The 20953-nt window shown below is 43.0% G+C and overlaps 1 protein-coding gene across 5 annotated transcripts in view; it reads right to left on the bottom strand.

The window, feature by feature from the left end:
• Positions 1 to 20953, bottom strand: part of atp6v0a1b (ATPase H+ transporting V0 subunit a1b) — a 42414-nt gene that overhangs the window by 2245 nt on the left and 19216 nt on the right. For 2 of the 5 annotated variants that reach the window (XM_029629591.2, XM_029629590.2), the window contains exons 10-21: positions 18322 to 18534; positions 17386 to 17536; positions 16950 to 17089; positions 16224 to 16387; positions 14546 to 14636; positions 14277 to 14395; positions 13902 to 14118; positions 13691 to 13798; positions 12923 to 13120; positions 11681 to 11698; positions 10112 to 10229; positions 9571 to 9742 (exon numbers count right to left, since the gene is read on the bottom strand). In XM_029629591.2, the coding sequence (XP_029485451.1) occupies positions 9571 to 9742; positions 10112 to 10229; positions 11681 to 11698; positions 12923 to 13120; positions 13691 to 13798; positions 13902 to 14118; positions 14277 to 14395; positions 14546 to 14636; positions 16224 to 16387; positions 16950 to 17089; positions 17386 to 17536; positions 18322 to 18534 (1709 nt within the window). The remainder of the gene's footprint in view (positions 1 to 9570; positions 9743 to 10111; positions 10230 to 11680; positions 11699 to 12922; positions 13121 to 13690; positions 13799 to 13901; positions 14119 to 14276; positions 14396 to 14545; positions 14637 to 16223; positions 16388 to 16949; positions 17090 to 17385; positions 17537 to 18321; positions 18535 to 20953) is intronic. The other 3 variants (XM_029629592.2, XM_065008025.1, XM_065008026.1) reach the window with 3 other exon arrangements.

Here is a 20953-nt window from a genome sequence, read left to right as displayed (position 1 = left end):
TGGCAGATCTGAGATACATGGATGGGTGGAAGGAAGCAATAGCTACAACTAGTTACAACTGATTTCCCACAGTTCTATCAAATCTGCCAAGGGAAGTAAGCAAGGGCAGATGGATTAAGATAATGATAATCAATGGCACACAAGGTTCAACTGAAATTGTACTTCCGCTTTTAACCTTTTTTCCACATTTTGTTATGTTACAGCCTTTTTCTAAAATGGATTACAAAAATGTTTTTCCTCATCAATCTACACACAATACCCCATAATGACAAAGTGAAAACAGGTTTTTATAAATGTTTTCAAATTTACTAAAAATAAAAAACAGAAATACCTTATTTACATAAGTATTCAGGCCCTTTGCTATGAGACTCGAAATTGAGTTCAGTTCTACGGAATTGTCCGTAGAGCTCCGAGACAGGATTGTGTAGAGGTACAGATCTGGGGAAGGGTACCAAAACATTTCTGCAGCATTGAAGGTCTCCAAGAACACAGTGGCCTCCTGTGTTCTTGGAGACAACCAAGACTTTTCCTAGAGTTGGCCTTCTGGCCAAATTGAGCAAATTGAGCAATCGGAGCAGAAGGGTCAGGTTGGTGACAAAGAAAAATCGAATTAAATCAAACTTTATTTGTAACATGCGCTGAATACAACAGGTTACTGTGAAATGCTTACTTACAAACCCTTTAAGAACAGTGCAGTTCAAGGAAGAGTTAAGAAAATATTTACCAAATAAACTAAAGTAAAAAATAATAAAATAGTAGCACAATAAAATAACAATAACTGGGCTATACACAGGGGATACCATTATCGAGTCAGTGTGCGGGGGTACAGGTTAGTTGAGGTCATTTGTACATGTAGGTAGGGGTGAAGTGACTATGCATAGATAATAAAACAGTGAGTAGCAGCAGTGTAAACACAAATGGGGGGGCAATATAAATAGTCCGGGTGGCCATTTTATTAATTGTTCATGAGTCTTATGGCTTGGGGGTAGAAGCTATTAAGGAGCCTTTTGGTCCTAGACTTGGTGCTACAGTACCGTTTGCCGTGCGGTAGCAGAGAGAACAGTCTATGACTTGGGTGACTGGAGTCTTTGACCATTTTTGGGGCTTTCCTCTGACTCCGCCTAGTATATAGGTCCTGGATGGCAGGAAGCTTGGCCCCAGTAATGTACTGGGCCGTACGCCCTATCCCCTGTAGCGCCTTGCGGTCAGATGCCGAGCAGTTGCCATTCAAGATGCTCTCAATGGTGCAGCTGTAGAACTTCTTGAGGATCTGGGGACCCATCCCAAATATTTTCTGTCTCCTGAGGGGGCAAATGTGTTGTTGTGCCCTCTTCAGGACTGTGTTGCTGTGTTTGGACAATGATAGTTCGTTAGTGATGTGGACACCAAAGAACTCTCGACCTGCTCCACTACAGCTCCGTCGATGTGAATGGGGGCCTGTTCGTCCCGCCTTTTCCTGTAGTCCACAATCAGCTCCTTTGTCTTGCTCACATTGAGGGAGAGGTTGTTGTCCTGGCACAACACTGCTAGGTCTCTGACCTCATCCCTATAGGCTGTCTCATCGTTATCGGTGATCAGGCCGACCACTGTTGTGTCGTCAGCAAACTTAATGATGGTGTTGGAGTAGTGTTTGGCCAAGCAGTCGTGGGTGAACAGGGAGTACAGGAGAGGACTGAGCACACACCTCTTAGGGGCCCAAGTGTTGGGGATAAGCACGTCAGGAAGTCCAGGATCCAGTTGCAGAGGGAGGTGTTTAGTCCCGGGGTCCTTAGCTTAGTGATGAGCTTTGTGGGCACTATGGTGTTGAACGCTGAGCTGTAGTCAATGAACAGCATTCTCACATAGGTGTTCCTTCTGTCCAGGTGGGAAAGGGCAATGTGGAGTGCGATTGAAATTGCGTCATCTGTGGATCTGTTGGGGCGGTATGTGAATGGGAGTGGGTCTAGGGTATCCAAGATGATGCTGTTGATGTGAGCCATGACCAGCCTTTCAAAGCACTTCATGGCTACCGACGTGAGTGCTACGGGGCGATAATAATTTAGGCAGGTTACCTTCGCTTCCTTGGGGACAGGGACTATGGTGTTCTGCTTGAAACATGTAGGTATTACAGACTCGGTCAGGGAGAGGTTAAAAATATCAGTGAAGACACTTGCCAGTTGGTCCACGCATGCTCTGAGTACATGTCCTGGTAATCCGTCTGGCCCCGCGGCTTTGTGAATGTTGACCTGTTTAAAGGTCTTGCTCACATCGGCTACCATCACACAGTCGTCCGCAACAGCTGGTGCTCTCATACATGCTTCAGTGTTGCTTGCCTCGAAGCGAGCATAAAAGGCATTTAGCTCACCTGGTAGGCTTGTGTCACTGGGCAGCTCACATCCCGGTTTCTCTTTGTAGTCCGAAATAGTTTTCAAGCCCTGCCACATCCGAGGAGTGTCAGGGCCGGTGTAGTAGGATTACATCTTAATCCTGTATTGACGCTTTGCCTGTTTGATGGTTCGTCTGAGGTCTTATAAACGTCCGGATTAGTGTCCCGCTCCTTGAAAGCGGCAGCTCTAGCCTTTAGCTCGATGCGGATGTTGCCTGTAATCCATAGCTTTTGGTTGGGATATGTTTGTTTCGGTCACTGTGGGGACGACGTCGTCGATGCACTTATTGACGAAGCCGATGAGGTGGTATACTCCTCAATGACATTGGATGAATCCCGGAACATATTCCAGTCTGTGCTAGCAAAACAGTCCTGTAGCGTAGCATCCATGTCATCTGACCACTTCCGTATTGAGCGAGTCACTGGTACTTCCTGCTTTAGTTTTTGCTTGTAAGCAGGAAAACTTGTAGGATAGAATTATGGTCAGATTTGCCATATGGAGGGCAAGGGAGAGCTTTGTAAGCGTCTCTGTGTGTGGAGGTAAGGTGGTGTAGAGTTGTTTTCCTCTGGTTGCACATGTGACATGCTGGTAGTAATCAGGTAAAACGGTTTTAAGTATTCCTGCATTGAAGTGCCCGGTCACTAGGACCGCCACTTCTGGGTGAGCGTTTTCTTGTTTGCTTATGGCCTTATACAGCTCGTTGAGTGCGGTCTTAGTGCCAGCATCGGTTTGTGGTGGTAAAAAGACGGCTACGAATAATATAGATGAGAACTCTCTTGATAGATAGTGTGGTCTACAGCTTATCATAAGGTACTCTACCTCAGGCGAGCAATACCTCTAGACTTCGTTAATATTAGACAACGCGCATCAGCTGTTATTGACAAATAGACACACACCCTTGCCCCTCGTCTTACCAGACGTATCTTCTCTGTATCTTCGCTGTAGTCGCAGCCAAAGGTGAGTCAACAAAGTACTGAGTAAAGTGTCTGAATACTTATGTAAATGTGAAAAACGGTTATTGCTTTGTCATTGTTGGGTATTGTGTGTAGATTAATGAGGGGGAAAAAACGATTTAATAAATTTTAGAATAAGGCTGTAATGTAACAAAATCTGGAAAAAGTGAAGGGGTCTGAATACACTCTTTGAATGCACTGTACATACACATACTGTACATGCAGTACACATTCAGTGCCTTCAGAAAGTATTCATACCCCTTGACTTTTTCCACATTTGTTGTGTTACAGACTGAATTTAAAACGTATTAAATGGAGATTCTGTGTCACTTACACACAATACCCCATAATGTCAAAGTGGAATTATGTTTTTAGAAATGTTTACAAATTAAAAATGAAAAGCTGAAATGTATTGAGTCAATATGTATTCAATTATTTTGTTATGGCAAGCCTAAATAAGTTGAGGAGTAAAAATGTACTTAAAAAGTCACATAATAAGTTGCATGGACTTAACTCTGTTTACAATAATAGTGGTAACATGATTTTTAAATGACTACACCCCCTCTGTAGCCCACACATACAATTATCTGTAAGGTCCTTAAGTCGAGCAGTGAATTTTAAGCACAGATACCACCACAAAGACCAGGGAGATTTTTCTACAAGAGCAGACATTGATTATCCCTAAAACTCAAGGCCAAATATACACTGGAGTTGCTTACCAAGACGACATTGAATGTTCCTGAGTAGCCTAGTTACAGTTTTGACTTAAATTGTCTTGAAAATCTATGGCAAATGGCAATGATCAACAACCAACTTGACAGAGCTTGAAAAATGTTTTAAAGAATAATGGATAAATATTGCACAATCCAGGTGTGCAAAGCTCTTAGAGACCCAGAAACTCTCACAGCTGTAATCTCTGCCAAAGGTAATTCTAACATATTTTGACTCAGGGGTTTGAATACTTATCTTATCAAGATAGTGTTTTATATTCCACGAATTAACAAATATATATAGAGAATTTTTCTTCCTCTTTGACATTGCAGAGTATTTTGTGGCGATCGTTGACAAAGATGTTACAATTAAATTCATTTTCATCCCACATTGTAACACAACAAAATGTGGAAAAAGTCAAGGGGTGTGAATACTTTCTGAAAGCACTGTACATAGACAGGTTTTGGGGGGGGGTGCGGGGGGCTGACACACTGGGTGCCCCGGTGGCTGTCTCGCCTCTCGAACCGCTAGGTCACCTGCCGCCTAGGGGGCAACGTCCTGGAATGGAACGTCGTATCAGAGCGGTGGGTGACCAAATATGGCCGAAATAAGCACAGCATCCAGAGGCAGATGACCTTCACGTCTTAACATTCCCGTCCTCATCTACACTGGAACTGGAACCCAACCAGATATTAAAATGAAATTCATTATGAGAGATTACATTTATTCTCAAATAAGATCATCTTGGAGGTTTGTGGTATTTTTCATATGGCACCAGGACCAGAAACATCAATGGTGCATGCTTCGAATGATATAGGCTATGGACGTTATTGTCAGAATCATCGGTAAAGACCAATGTGACGTACACTGACCACCTTTACATAGTCACTCTGGTCTCTGTGCACCCAACAACTCAATTTTTCTATCCTCCTCTGCTGAACAATTTAGAAGTTAACTTCAATGTTTACATGTTCAGTCAACATTTTTTTATTTATTTTTATGTTCAGTCAAGTTACCGAAAGCCAAGGTGAGAAACTTCAGAGTTAAACGAACAAAGTCAGGCTCTGGTATAGTCACTCTTTCTGGGCTGTGTCCCAAATGGCATCATATTCCTTATATAGTGCACAATTTTTGAACAAAGACCTATGGGCCCTGGTCATAAGTACTGCAGAGCACTATGTAGGGAATAGGGTGCCATTTGGAACGCAACCTGATGTCTTGATGCATTGAAAAAACAAAGGGTGGATTCCCAATTCCCGCTTCTTCTCTCCGGCCTCAGCTGACAGCCATACGAGGGAAGCACGGGAAGTGCCAAGGAATGTCCCACCGCCACAGCAAATATTTAGCTGTCAGAGTTGAGAGGGCAGCATTTAAAGGCCCAATGCAGTCAATGACTTGATTTTCCTGTGTTTTATTTACAGTATATTTCCACACTATGATGTTGGAATTTTACACACGCTATCCACATCGATGGATCAGTAGTGGAGAGGGTAGCAAGTTTTAAGTTCCTCGGCATACACATCACAGACAAACTGAATTGGTCCACTCACACTGACAGCGTCGTGAAGAAGGCGCAGCAGCGCCTCTTCAACCTCAGGAGGCTGAAGAAATTCGGCTTGTCACCAAAAGCACTCACAAACTTCTACAGATGCACAATCGAGAGCATCCTGGCGGGCTGTATCACCGCCTGGTACGGCAACTGCTCCGCCCTCAACCGTAAGGCTCTCCAGAGGGTAGTGAGGTCTGCACAACGCATCACCGGGGGCAAACTACCTGCCCTCCAGGACACCTACACCACCCGATGTTACAGGAAGGCCATAAAGATCATCAAGGACATCAACCACCCGAACCACTGCCTGTTCACCCCGCTATCATCCAGAAGGCGAGGTCAGTACAGGTGCATCAAAGCTGGGACCGAGAGACTGAAAAACAGCTTCTATCTCAAGGCCATCAGACTGTTAAACAGCCACCACTAACATTGAGTGGCTGCTGCCAACACACTGTCATTGACACTGACCCAACTCCAGCCACTTTAATAATGGGAAATGATGTAAATATATCACTAGCCACTTTAAACAATGCTACCTTATATAATGCTACTTACCCTACATTATTCATCTCATATGCATATGTATATACTGTACTCTAGATCATCGACTGCATTCTTATGTCACTAGCCACTTTAACTATGCCACTTTGTTTACTTTGTCTACATACTCATCTCATATGTATATACTGTACTCGATACCATCTACTGTATGCTGCTCTGTACCATCACTCATTCATATATCCTTATGTACATATTCCTTATCCCCTTACACTGTGTATAAGACAGTAGTTTTGGAATTGTTAGTTAGATTACTTGTTGGTTATCACTGCATTGTCGGAACTAGAAGCACAAGCATTTCGCTACACTCGCATTAACATCTGCTAACCATGTGTATGTGACAAATAAAATTTGATTTGATTTGATTTGATTTTGAATAATACTGTGAAATTGTGAAAATTATGATAATGCCATTTTAGTGTAAGAGCTGTTTGAAAAGACCGCCTGAAATTTCAACCTGTTTTAGTGGGATAGAGTTTTGGTCTGCCCGGTGACATCCCCAGGTAAATTAGTTAATAGACCAATAAAAAGAGAGTTCCAAACCTCTCTGCCAATAACAGATCGTTTTCAGTTTCATTTACAATATATATATATATATATATATTCATCAGCTGTTGTACAATATGATACAAAACACAGAAAAACAAAACTTTTTCTGCACTGGGCCTTTAATATATTTAGCTGGGCCCTGGTCAAAGGTAGTGCACTATAGGAAATAGGTTGCCATTTTGAATGCACCCATTACTTATGTGAGGTGGTCTACATAGCATTTCCCTGGAGGCCATTTTGAGGAGCTGATAGACTGACTGATGTTTGGGAGAGAGAGCGGTATGGCACTGCACCATTCCAACACTGACAGACGACAGTACAAAGGCAGGCAAGCAGGCGTAAGACATTAGGCTTATACTGGCATCCAACAAAAACACACTCTCCTATACCTCATTTCACAACCATGAGGTAAGATGGTCATTAGTGCTTAATAGCCAGTGCCAGACGAGGAAGGTTTTAAGAAAATAAACCCAACTCTATACGTAACATGCCAAAAACCTTTACCTAAGAAAGATAGACCACTAACAAAGTAAAAAAGAATGATAGTGAGATTTTTGTTTATTTCGTTTTCCAATTCTTAAAATTATCGCCTCTCGCCTGTCTACCTACAGTATATGTCTATTTGGTTACACTGCGCAGAGCTATTTTTCCACATGACCTCTAGCACTGGAAAACTCAGGGGGAAAAGGACACTTTGGAGAAAGTGAAAAATGGAGTATCGCATGAAGACTGGACAGTTAATCTGCATCCCAAATGGTACCCTATTCCCGACACATGGGCCTTGGTCAAAAGTAGTGGATTATGTAGGGAATAGGGTACCATTTGGGATGCAGCCAAGATAGACTGTGGGGGCTGTGAACTGGATCATCAGTCAGTGGCACACTCCCCTCTGCTAAGGCACTGGATTCACTCCGTGAGTCTTTACCCATCACATTCCACACTCCACCTCCCGACCATGTGTGCTCTCCTGTGAGTTTACACGAAAACAGATGAGCAGATCCCAAGGGATCTGAACAGCATCAATTTGGAGGTTGCGCAGGGCCATGGATACGGAATACAGAGTCTGTCATTGTGTGTGTGTGTGTGTATGTGTGGACTGTAAGTATGTGTGTACACGTGTGTGTGTGTAATGTGTGTGTGTGTGGGTGTCTGTGAGCGTGTGTAATGTGTGTGTGTGGGTGTCTGTGAGCGTGTGTAATGTGTGTCTGTGTGGGTGTCTGTGAGCGTGTGTAATGTGTGTGTGTGGGTGTCTGTGAGCGTGTGTAATGTGTGTGTGTGTGTATGTGGGTATCTGTGAGCGTGTGTAATGTGTGTGTGTGTTTGGGTGTCTGTGAGCGTGTGTAATGTGTGTGTGTGTCTGGTTGTCTGTGAGCGTGTGTAATGTGTGTGTGTGTGTGTAATGTGTGTGTGTGTAATGTGTGTGTGTGTATGTAATGTGTGTGTGAGTGTGTAATGTGTGGGGGTGTCTGTGAGCGTGTGTAATGTGTGTGTATGCAGACGTAGAGTGTCTTCAGAAAGTATTAACACATTTACTTAACACGTCGCAAAATAAGTTGCATGGTTTCACTCTGTGGGCAATAATAGTGTTTAACATGATTTTTGAATGGCTACCTCATCTCTGCACACCACACATATAAGTATCTGTAAAGTCCCTCAGTCGAGCAGTGAATTTCAAACACAGATTCGACCACAAAGACCAGGGAGGTTTTTGCAAAAGAAGGGCACCTATTAGTAGATGGGTAAAAAAAAGACAGACATTGAATATTCCTTTTGAGCATGGTGAAGTTATTAATTACACTTTGGATGGTGTATCAATAAACCTAGTCACTACAAAGACACAGGCGTCCTTCCTAACTCAGTTGCTGGAGAGGAAGGAAACCGCTCAGGGATTTCTCCATGAGGTCAAAGTTGACTTTAAAACAGTTACAGAGTTGAATGGCTGTGATAGGAGGAAACTGAGGATGGATCAACAACATTGTAGTTACTCCACAATTCTAACCAAAATGACTGAGTCAAAAGAAGGAAGCTTTTACAGAATAAAATATTCCTAAATATGCATCCTGTTTGCAACAAGGCACTAAAGTAATAATGCAAAAAAATGTGGCAAAGCAATTAACTTTTTGTCCTGAATACAAAGTGTTATGTTTGGGGAAAATCCAATAGGATACATTACTGAGTACCAATCTCCATATTTTCAAGCATAGTGGTGGCTGCATCATGTTATCAGTATGCTTGTAATCGTTTAGGACTGGTGAGTGTTTCAGGATAAAAAATAAATGGAATGGAGTGAAGCACAGGCAAAATCCTAGAGGAAAACTTGGTTCAGTCTGCTTTCCACCAGACACTGGGAAATGAATGAACCTTTCAGAAGGACAATAACCTAAAACACAAGGCATCATCTACACTGGAGTTGCTTACGAAGAAGACAGTGAATGTTCCTGAGTGGCTGAGTTACAGTTTTGATTTAAATCTACTTGAAAATCTGTGTCAAAACCTGAAAAAAGTGTTGTCTAGCAATGATCAACAACCAATATGACAGAGCTTGAAGAATTATGAAAAGAATAATGGGCAGGTGTGGAAAGTTCTTAGAGACGCACCCAGAAAGACGCTACAAAGTATTGCTTCTACAAAGTATTGACTCAGGGGTGTGAATATTTCTGTATTTCATTTTCAATCAATTTGCTAAAATTTCGAAAAACAAGTTTTCACTTTGCCATTATGGGGTATTGTGTGTAGATGGGTGAGAGGGGGGAAACAAACTATTTAATCCATTTTGAATTCAGGCTGTAACACAATCAAAAATGTGTAATAAGTGAAAGGGTAAGAATACTTTCTGAAGGCACTGTATGTGTAGTGTGTACGTACGTGCGTGTTTGAGACTCACCAGTGGAGACGGAGCGCGTGCAGGAAGGCGGACAGGCCTTCCATGATGAGCAGGATGCACACGGTGAGCATGGCGAAGGCCGCGAAGATGATTGACAGGCCGAAGAAGCCGCCTCCGCTCCTGGAGGATAGGCCCAGGTGCATCACCATCGTCCAAAGCACCTCCGACAGCTCTGTGGATAGAGAGAGAGAAAGAAGGAAAGAAAAAAAGAAAGATAGAAAGGGGAAAGAGAGGTAGAAAGAGACAGACGGGAGATAGGGAGGTGAGAAGTGAGCGTTGTAAGGCGTTCATTCCACCAGTAGGTCGTTATCCACCAATTAGTGTCAACCCTCTTGCCATGTAGTATGTGCATGATTGAGTAAGTGAGAGATAGAAAAGAACCATATTGCATGTGCACTATGCTTGTGTTATGAGTGCGTGCCTACTCGTTGTGTGTGCGCGTGCATGTATTTCTAGGTGCACAGAGTACGTAGTTACATGCACGTGCACAGTATATTCACCTGTGTGTAGTGTGTGTGTGCAGTGTGTGGGTAACACTCACGTGCATGGGCCAGACTGAGGGCCCAGAGTCGCAGGTAGGAGGCAGTGTTGGAGATGCAGCCCAGGCAGTATTCTATGGTGTGGATGGCCTGGTGGACCGCCACATCTCCAAAGTCAAACTGCAGAGAGAGGAGGTGCTCATCAGGGATGTGTTCTAAGATCAATGCTCCTTCCATTGGAACAGCATGTACACTAAGACCTACTGCCATTCCGATGGAAACTAGATGTCTACTATTAACAATGGTCATTCCACTGGAAGCTACACAGATCTAGGCTATGGTCATGGTCAGTAGGAACAAAACAGAAAAAAAAGGATTTGAAAGAGAGTAAAAAGGAAAGAAACAGGGAGGTACCACCTGAGCTTGTCTAATAAAAACACATATTTTTGTTTTCCATTGCAAAAAGGTTTTGTTACAGTGTGCCCTGCTGAACATGACTCTGGCTGGTGCTGTTCAAATTCACTTTACAGTTGACTGTAAGTATGCTGTAATTCCATACTGAGTGAATTGTACCTCAAGAGGTTGCTTTATCTAATCTATCCACAACTACCGGTAATGTGGCTTTCTTCCCTTGCGTATGAGATGTGAAAAACATGAGAATCAAAATCATTCAGTTTAGCTTGGCAAGGGCAAGGCTTCCTTTTTCCATCCCTCTCTTTTGTCCTTCGATCCGCTCACAGTTCACGGAAAAGCCAGCGCTGGCTCTCATTGTTCTACTTGAAAAGGGCTTCCAACGTGATTCGCTAAGAAAAACAACACTACTGCACAGTACATGTTGCAATGGCAAATGTAAGAAGCTGAATAGCTCAGATATTGGTTTTCATCCAACATCCAGATATCAATAGCAAAACATTACAGCAACAATAGAATCATGCCTTTTTGATATCTCAATGCACATTGGTGGGGATGGATGGACTGAGGATTGGTGAGAAAGGAGATGCAGAGAAAAAGAAAAAGTGACCAATCAGATGGTATGGCTAAATGTTAGTTAATGGAAGGGAATCCAATCAAAACTGGTTTTTGATAGACTTGCTACACACACACACACACACACACACACACACACGCTGTCCCGCCACCCACCACCCGCCAACCCCTCTTTACGCTACTGCTACTCTCTGTTCATAATATATGCATAGTCACTTTAACCATATCTTCATGTACATACTACCTCAATCCGCCTGACTAACCGGTGTCTGTATGTAGCCTTGCTACTTTTATAGCCTCACTACTGTATATAGCCTCGCCACTGTATGTAGCCTCGCTACTGTTTTTCACTGTCTTTTTACTGTTGTTTTTATTTCTTTACTTACCTACTGTTCACCTAATACCTTTTTTGCACTATTGGTTAGAGCCTGTAAGTAAGCACTTCACTGTAAGTGCTACACCTGTTGTATTCGACGCACGTGACAAATAAACTTTGATTTGATTTGATGCACACACATGTCATTCTTGGGTGGTTGACAGAGAGTGGGTAGGTAGGCAGGTTGGGTAAACAGACAGGGCGCAGAATACTGTCATTGGGGACAGGCAGACGCACAGCATGCCGGGATGCACGGCCTGGCTCTTACCGGTTCCTCCTCTGCATGCTTGAAAGTAAGCAGAGGTCAAAGGTTAGTGGCAGGGTTCAGGAAGCAATTTGTTATATGAATAGCATGCATTACATAACGTTCTATGGCTCTTTGCGACAACATAATAACAGTTTTAGTTAATCCAGCATTTTGCTAAATGTTTAAACTTTCAGAAGAGGTGCCAGAGAATGTCTGGTTGGCCTTCCAGTGAATGATTACTTTAAAAGATGCTCCCAACAACCCACAATGAAATTATATCATCTTGGACACAGTACATGATCACATTTCATAGTAGTCGTAGTTTGTATTACAGAACAAGCCAGCAATTTTTTTGTAAACATACAAACCTTTTCATCAGAAATCATCAAAGTATACTCTTATTGGACTATCAAGTACACTTTCTCTGTAAAAAAACAAACCTCTTACCAGGATATATAATGTAACATTAGGCCTACATGAAAAACCCTAGAACCTCTGACTCAGAAACAATATTTTCCAAATTCCATTCCCTGATGCAATGACTCACTGAGGCTGGTTCTCATGAAAAATCACCTCACTGTTTACTTTTCTGAACCCACTGTGAAACAGAAAATCCATTTCTTATCTCTTCCATTCCATCCCCCCTGCCCTCACTTGTACCCCCCCCCACCTTCACTCAATAACACACAGAAAGAAGCGCTGCTATTTGAAACACACGTCTAAGAGGAAGACGATGTAACGAAGCTACGTAGTGAGGGTACATTAATGGGTTTTATGTAGCTGCGACAGGTTATAGCAAGTCATTGCTGTTGCATAAGGAATAGAGTGAGGCAGTACGTGCTGTAGTCTAGAAAGATACCACAAATTCCGTACAAAGGTCCACAGACTCAATCCTTTAAAGGGTTTCAAATGATTTGAGAGAAAGATCCAGAGGAAGAGCTATACTGTAGCTATGAACGAGAGGTCTTAAACGGTGTGATAAAGAACGGGATGATTTCAAATGAGAGAGGGGAACGAAGTGCTTTCCAATGAGAAAGAGATACAACGTTTGAAAGGGAGAAAAGCCATAATACATGTTTTAGAATGGCAGAAGGAAGAAAGGTCCGAAGTGGGAAGATATTCGATTCTATTCTAAGCTGAGAGAAAACCAGATGATAGATATCCAGCTCAGATTTTTTTGGAATGAACTTTCAGTCTGAAATGATGGTACTTCATAGCCAAAATGTCAGAAAGGTACGTGGTCAGTTAAACCCCTTGGCTCACCTCGTCTCCGTCCTCAGAGTGCTGTGAGAGCGCGTCGTGGTCCATGATACCAGCTTCGTCCTCCGTGGGCCCGTTGCCCACCCGCACCCCTCCGAATTTCTGTGTGCCCTGTTGGGTGAGTCCGGTTGATGAGGACACGCCTGTTTGCTCTAAAGATTGCTCTAGATTCTCTGCAGGGCATTCTTCCCTCTTCTGTGACTAGATACAAAAGCCACAAGATCTGTGTCTGGCTTAAAGCACGCCTTGGGGTGTTATGTTTGCATTTGGCACTTAGGGGGGCACCCAACAAGCAGATTGATATAAAAAAATATATGTAAAATATATGTAAAATACATGTAAAAATGTTAATCATGTATGCAAAATACATGTAAAATATATGGAAAATATTTAAAATTATGGGGAATATTGTACAAATCGGAGACTTGTTAGGTGCCACTAATATGCCAAACAAGCAAAGCTAGCCCTGTGTTAATCAAATAACAAAATAAATATTTTTTACATGCAGCTAAATTATTTCTAATCTCTTTGTAATCTTTTATCAAAATATAGCAAAGTAAATATACTTGTTTTACTTCACAGATTTTCCAAGGCATGCTTTAAGCATCATTGTATGGCAAAACACAACCAAGCACAACATTAAAGAAATACAACATACAGTCCATAGAAACGAAAGGCCACGAAAAAAGCGAAAGAAAACGACAACAGGTTCTCAAAAACAGGTAATCAACTAGAGTCGTAAAGGATAAAGGTTAGATCTGATGAACATACCAGGTGCTTTTTCCACAGGTGCTGGCGCCGAAGCACCATAGTTTTCACTATCAGCATACAGGGAACACATGCAAGGGCAATCAGCACCAAAACAATCTGGATCCCCATCTATAGATTCAAAACAGAGAGAATGTTAACAGACAACATTTTGGGGACATGGAGCCTTATCAGCGACAGAGGCATGGAGGGAGGGAAGGGTCCCCGGTCACACCTGTCCCCGGTAGAGAGGCTTATTGGTGACGTCGCCGTAGTTGAAGAGACACATGTTGATGAAGGCAATGAGGAGGCTGGGCGCGTCCTTGGAGGTGAAAGCGTCGTAGGCCGTCCACTTGTAGAAGACCAGGATGATGAGGTAGCCGAACAGGCTGGCCATGAAGACAATCTCAGGGATGAAGCCCAGGAAGATGTTCAGGGGCTTCTTGAAGTACCTGGCCCACAGTAAGAGAACAGAAGATATGAGAAGGAAGAGGAGAAGAGAATAACATTATTGACCATTACCATTTGTCTTTGGCGCTCCGGTTTACAGGTAAAAGGTCAAAACGGACATCCAGACCACATACAGCATTAAACACAGAGGGGTACGTACAGGTGGTTGAACAGGCTGAGAGAGACGCCAAACATCATGTGGATCACTCCCAGGATCACAGACATCTTCATCTTGAAGGAGTTAAGGAAGGTCAACTTGTTGGTGGCAATGTTCCAGATCTGAAGATCACAAAGAAGAGGCGTAGATTCAGAGCTCTCATTGTCGAGATGACTCCCGGTAAGTGCAGACAGATAGGCAGACACAGAGAGACAGAGGGATGGACAATATAACTGTTCAGACAGACAGACTGACTGGGCAGACAGACTTACCGGGTCTATACCCAGTGGATAGGGGCCATTGAAGACACCTGGCACGGCTGGGTCCAGCTGCAGCACTTTATTTTCATTGAGAGTTTCAAACCTAGATATATTATAGACAATTGAAGTGAACAATTTGCAGAGCGTTGCTATCATTGACAGACAGTATACATAAGGGGGTTTCTAGTATGCATTGCTGGAAAGTGCACCAATATTAGATTTTAAAAAGCCTGGTATAATAAATGAAGTGCCCTGTAATATATATACCCCAGATGGAACATTCAATAAATCAGATTTTGTGTATAAATAAATAAAGACTTGCTAAATGTCCCTCTGTACACTCACTGTGACTTCTCTGAAGATTTTAAACTCTAAAAGTCGAAGCCGTTGGGGGTACTAAGCTAACATATGGAATTATTTTAAGATGGTCATACTATGGATCATTTAGCAATTTGATTTGGAATTTTAAGACCCCTTTAGGTATTAAAAATATATATTAAAAAACAATTTGATGGTCTTCCAAGTGGTGTAGCGGTCTAAAGCACTGCTTCGCAGTGCTAGAGGAGTCACTACAGACCTGGGTTTGATCCCAAGACGTATCACAACCGGCTGTGACCGGGAGTCCACAGGGAGGAGCACAATTGGCCCAGCATCGTCCAGGTTAGGAGAGGGTTTGGCCGGGAGGGCTTTTCTTGGCTCATTGCGCTCTAGCGACTCCTTGTGGCGGGCCGGGCGCCTGCAGGCTGACCTCGTCGTCAGTTGAACAGTGTTTCCTCCGACACATTGGTGCGGCTGGCTTCCGGATTAACGGAAGTAAAGAAGGATGTAAAGAAGCGCGGTTTGGCGGGTCATGTTTCGGAGGACGCATGACTTAACCTTCGCCTCCTGAGCCCGTTGAGGAGTTGCAGCGATGAGACAAGATCGAAATCGGGGAGATAATTGGGTAAAATACAAGAACAACAAAAAAATATGATACAATTTTGAAAATGGCCTTTAATACTACAGCGCCTAGAAATGCATTGAATTAAACATACATAAATGGCAAAAAAGACAGTTAAAAAATAAATCATAAGGAATAAGGTTTTGAAGTGTCTATCCTATATCTAGGCGATATAAGAAAGCTCAGGGAATATTTTAGTTTTTTTGGACACATATTTAACCCCTTATTTTTGTTGCCACAAAACCACCTCCATACTTCAATTTGTTTGTATGGGTTACCTTCAGATGAGTCCCATGACACTTGTGGGGGTCATTGAGAAAAACGGAGCAATGTCTCCCTTTTCCATAGTGGGGTCATATTAGTTTGTATCTCAAACAGTTCCGATGCTACAGACAGAAGTTGGCACATCAGTGTTACCAACTTCAGACGAGTTTAACATCCGCTCGTCATGACAGTGTTAAAATTAGGTGAATTAAAATGTTTTCACCAAGTTATACTACACAAAAAGGACACCTTTCGTGGAAAAACCCTGCTACTACATTAACTGGAATGAAAGTTTTTTACAATATGTTAAACAGCAATCATGCTGTTGAAATCTCCCGTGGTGGGTGTATCCTTTTGTTGTTAGCTAATGTCAAAGCTTGTTACCAAGAACTGCCTTCTCCCAATTGGCTGTCGCGCAGTCGCGTGAGTGATTGGTTGGTTATTGGTGGATTTATAGGTTGGACAGTTAACTGATTGATAACTTACGTCCAGTTGGCTCCCTTGGGGCTGAACATGGGCCGGACACTCCAACCGGAGCCAAACATGTTGAGGGATTTGGAAAAGCAATCGTTGTAGATGATACCGGTGTAGACAGAGAAGATTCCCATCAGCAGGATGATGTAGCGTCCAGCGAATACCATGTTGAACATCTGCCAGGGCAGGGAGAGTATGAACACACATTGGAGCACTGGCCTGGGTCATGTTCATTGGCACAGAAAGGAAAAAACGGACAGAGAGGGAAAACGTAGACCAGTCCAATAAGAAACACTAATTTTAATTTCCCTTTGTAAAACGTTGGAAAATGTTTTCTGTTGCGTACCCTAATGAACACGACCCAGGCCTCACCGGGTAAAGAATGTCTGCATCCTGTACCAGCCATCATTCAACACTCAACTACACCAAACACTAAAACATTACTTAAATTGCCCCAAGTTATGTAGCCTACTGTACAAGAGAGGATAGTTTGCCAAATTAAATCTACAATACATTGGCCTAATTATCTCCTTCCTCCCAAAGTGTGCACTTGCTCACATCCCTTCACTGACTTTAAAGGAACTAAGTGTTCTAAGAAACATGGTGGAAACTCCCCCTGGCCCATTCATTCCCCAATCTAATGCTTTTAGGTTTGTGAGAAGTAGTGTGCACACTTCAGGAGAAAGGAGATATGAATCGGAAGCACACAATGTCATCGGCGCTCTTGGTGGGACGTACCTCGTTGTCAGTCTTCTGGGAGAGGATGCGGCTCTCTCGGATGACCAGGTAGAGGGCGGCGCAGGTCATCAGCACACCGTGACCCATGTCCCCGAACATGACGGCAAACAGGAAAGGGAAAGTGATGATGGTGTACGGTGCTGTAGGAAGGAACACACAGTAAGACACATCGCAGTGGACCTTACAACACAATGGCATGGGGGAAAACAACAACAAGATACAGATAGAGACACAACAACACAAGAGACAAAACAAGACAAGAGACAAAGCAACACAAGACACAAAACACACAGAGACATAACAGTTATGTAGACACAACAAAACAGACAGACAAAACAACACACAAAGACACAACAGCATACATAGACACAACAACAACGACAGAAAGACACAACAACAACAACACAGAGGCACACAGTGTAGACTTGTATGTCACCTGGGTTAATCTCCCGGTAATTTCCGATCCCATAAGCGTCCACGATGTTCTGGAATCCAGAGGTGAACTTATTGGTCTTGTTGAAGGTGGGCGGAGTCTGCTTGGTGGTCATCCTGTTGAGAATGGAGGGCACTGTGGAGCCACTCCTCTCCTGTAAAACACCAATCCACAATGAGTCACTGCTATGGGGTGAAGTTTGCCCTAGGTACAACTCTAGGATCAGCTTCCCCTCCCCCAATCCTAACCTTAATCATTAGTGAGGAAAATGCAAATCTGACCCAAGATCAGCATCTAGGGGAAACTTCACCCTGTACCAGAATTACCTGACAAATGCCAATTCACCTTCGCAAGCCCATTACAAACCTGATACAGCCAATACACAAACACCATTTTCATATTTTCAGATGACTCAGTGAGGAGGTTGCCACATCACTTAGACCAATGAGTAATGGGAGAAGGAACAGACCCCAGGTCAGTTCTGCAGACCAAAGACTGGGCAGAAGCACTGTTGTATTTGGCTACATGATAACATTACATCAACGTTTGCCTATTCCTGTAATTTCATTTAGCTTTAGATAAGAACAGGGCACAGAAAGAGTATGTTCCATAGACCTCTGGGTGAACTGGTGAAAATTGTGTGTGTTGTTAGTTTAGTTTGCCTGGCAAAACAGATTGCACAATGAAAATCTGTATGTATTTGATATCTAGCAATATAATTTCTCCCTTTATTATGATTACTGTCCAATTCCAAGTATTTCTATTCGACTCAAATTCTATGGTGTTTATAAAGAATGCAAAGTACTTCATACTTTATCGTCGTCTTGTATTAAATTCCGAATTCTCCTCATCAAAATAACAACAGGAAGTGAGGTAATGAACTAAAGGGAGGTTCCTGCCTCAGAGCTCTAATCCTTCTGATTTGCAGACCCGACTCACCGTTCCTCGGCGCAGGGCGAACTGGATGGAGTCCAGGTCGGATACAGGGCACCACACCTCGGCGATCAGGCACTTCTGGGTGACGTCGATGTTGCACAGGTTCAGCGTGTGGTAAATGGCCTTCATCTTCCTCACCTTGATGAACCACACCCTCATGGTCTTGGCTGCAGCTTGGAGCACCCTCTGTCTGTGGTCCTCTGTCTGGTTCAGCACCTGCACGGGAGAAAAGAGGGTTTTGTTAGCCCGTTGAGCTAAAGCCTAGGTATTATTTCGGGGGAGCTAACGCAGGTCTTCAGGTCGTTGGTGCAGTTTAATGATTAAATATCTGGTTTTGGACCTGCACAGACAACAAGATGGTGTTAGCTAAGCCTAGGTAGTAGGTATTATCTCAGGGGAGCTAAAGCAAGTCTTCAGGCCTCAGATGGTTCAGACATAGACCGTGTCCAAATACCCATACTTGCGTTCTAAATAGTAGCCATTTTAGGTATGCGAAAATATGACGTTTTATAGTATATGACATTTCCAAAATTGAGTATGCTTTAAATGCCAGGATGTTATACTCACTTCGGCTTTTCATCTAGTAGAATTCGCTGCACACTTTTGAGGAAAATAATCGTCTTTCCAGGCACATGTGTTTGACAACAGCTGATAGTCAGCTGATAATGAGATAAGGGGACACACTGTAACCAAGTGAGCAAATAGCGGGTATCAATGAAATTGCACATTAGACGACGCATTCTTAGGAAGGGTGAGCCGAGTATGTTGATATTTTTTTCTTACTGTATTAACTTTGACTAAACAGTATGTAGTTTTAGTAAGTAGTAGGAAAAACAAATTTCGGACACGGCCACTAAGATTTAATTTATTTTTAAAAGCTTGCGCACAGTTAATCTCCTGGAGGGCAGGGTTAGAGGAGGACAGAGGGAGTCTTCCCTTTCAAGTAGAACCACATTATTTTTTTTATAAGGATAGAGTTCAACACAATTATTGTTATACGAGGCGAAAGACCTCTACCGACTAGTACTGAGATACTGCGTGCACATCCCAACATCGAGAACATTGTGCGACTTAAACCAACAGTATCAAGGGACTGTGTAACACAAGCACACACATAGAAATGTGCTTTCCGGGACAATTTATGATTGCCATTGCATATGCTGTTGATTAGCATGCAACACTGTCACACAAACACAAAAGCCCTGTGTAACAAGAATGACGTATTGGCAAACGCAAGCCTGAGAACGGAACAAGGGGTAACTGGGTAACTTCCTCACTTGCAACAGTGAAGGGTGGCGTTCCTACCTGAAAGACGTTGCATCGCATCAACCAATCGTTACGCGCCACACCATCGACTGCATAGTCGGGCATCATATTGCTGTATCATATGATGTGGTTATTTGATATGCAGGCGTCTGCAACATAGTCAGGCAGGAACAAACCATTTGGGACAGTTCATGGGCCCTGATTGGATGGAACTCCAATCAAACAATCATACAGTGCCTTCAGAAAGTATTCACACTCCTTGACTTATTCCACATTTTGTTGTGTTACATCCGGAATTCAAAATGGATTAGATAGATAATTTTTCTCACCCACCTAGACACAATACCCCACGACGACAAAGTGAAAACATGTTTTTAGAATGTTAGCAAATTTTCTGCACATTATACTTTTATAATTCTTCAAGCGCTGTCAAGTTGGTTGTTGATTGTTGCTAGACAGCCATTTTACAGTCTTGCTATAGATTTTCAAGGAGATTTGAGTCAAAACTGTAACTAGGCCACTCAGAAACATTCAATGTCGTCTTGGTAAGCAACTCCAGTGTATATTTGGCCTTGTGTTTTAGGTTAATGTCCTGCTGAAAGGTCGATGTTGGAAAGCAAATTGAACCAGGTTTTCCTCTACTACACTATCTACCAAGTGAGTTTTCATCTATATTATTCTTGCCGTCTATTTACCACCACAAACCGATGCTGGCACTAAGACCGCACTCAACTAGCTGTATAAGGCCATAAGAAAACAAGAAAATGCTCATGCAGACGCGGCACTCCTAGTGGTCGGGGACTCTAACGCAGGCAAACTTAAATCCGTTTTGCCTAGTTTCTATCAGCATGTCACATGAGCAAACAGAGAAAAAAAACTCTAGGCCACCTTTACTCCACACACAGAGACGCGTACAAAGATCTCCCTCGCCCTCCTTTTGGCAAATCTGACCATAATTCTATTCTCCAAGTTTTCCTGCTTACAAGCAAAAACTAAAGCAGCAAAGTACCAGTGACTCACTCAATAAGGAAGTGGTCAGATGACATGGATGCTACGCTACTGGACTGTTTTGCTACCACAGACTGGAATATGTTCCGGGATTCATCCAATGTCATTGAGGAGTATACCACCTCTTCGGCTTCGTCAATAAGTGCATCGACGAGGTCGCACCTACAGTGACCGTATGTACATATCCCAACCAGAAGCTTTGGATTACAGGCAACATCCGCACGAGCTAAAGGCTAGAGCTGCCGCTTTCAAGGAGCGGGACACTAATCTGGCCTCAGACGAACCATCAAACAGGCAAAGTGTCGATACAAGACAAAGATTGAATCCTACTACACCGGCTCTAACACTCAGGGCTTGCAAA

This window comes from Oncorhynchus nerka, linkage group LG23, assembly GCF_034236695.1.
Source record: "Oncorhynchus nerka isolate Pitt River linkage group LG23, Oner_Uvic_2.0, whole genome shotgun sequence".
Classification (NCBI taxonomy): Eukaryota; Metazoa; Chordata; class Actinopteri; order Salmoniformes; family Salmonidae; genus Oncorhynchus; species Oncorhynchus nerka.
The sequence above is the reverse complement of the archived record's forward strand: the minus strand, read 5'-3'. Positions and strand labels throughout refer to the sequence as shown.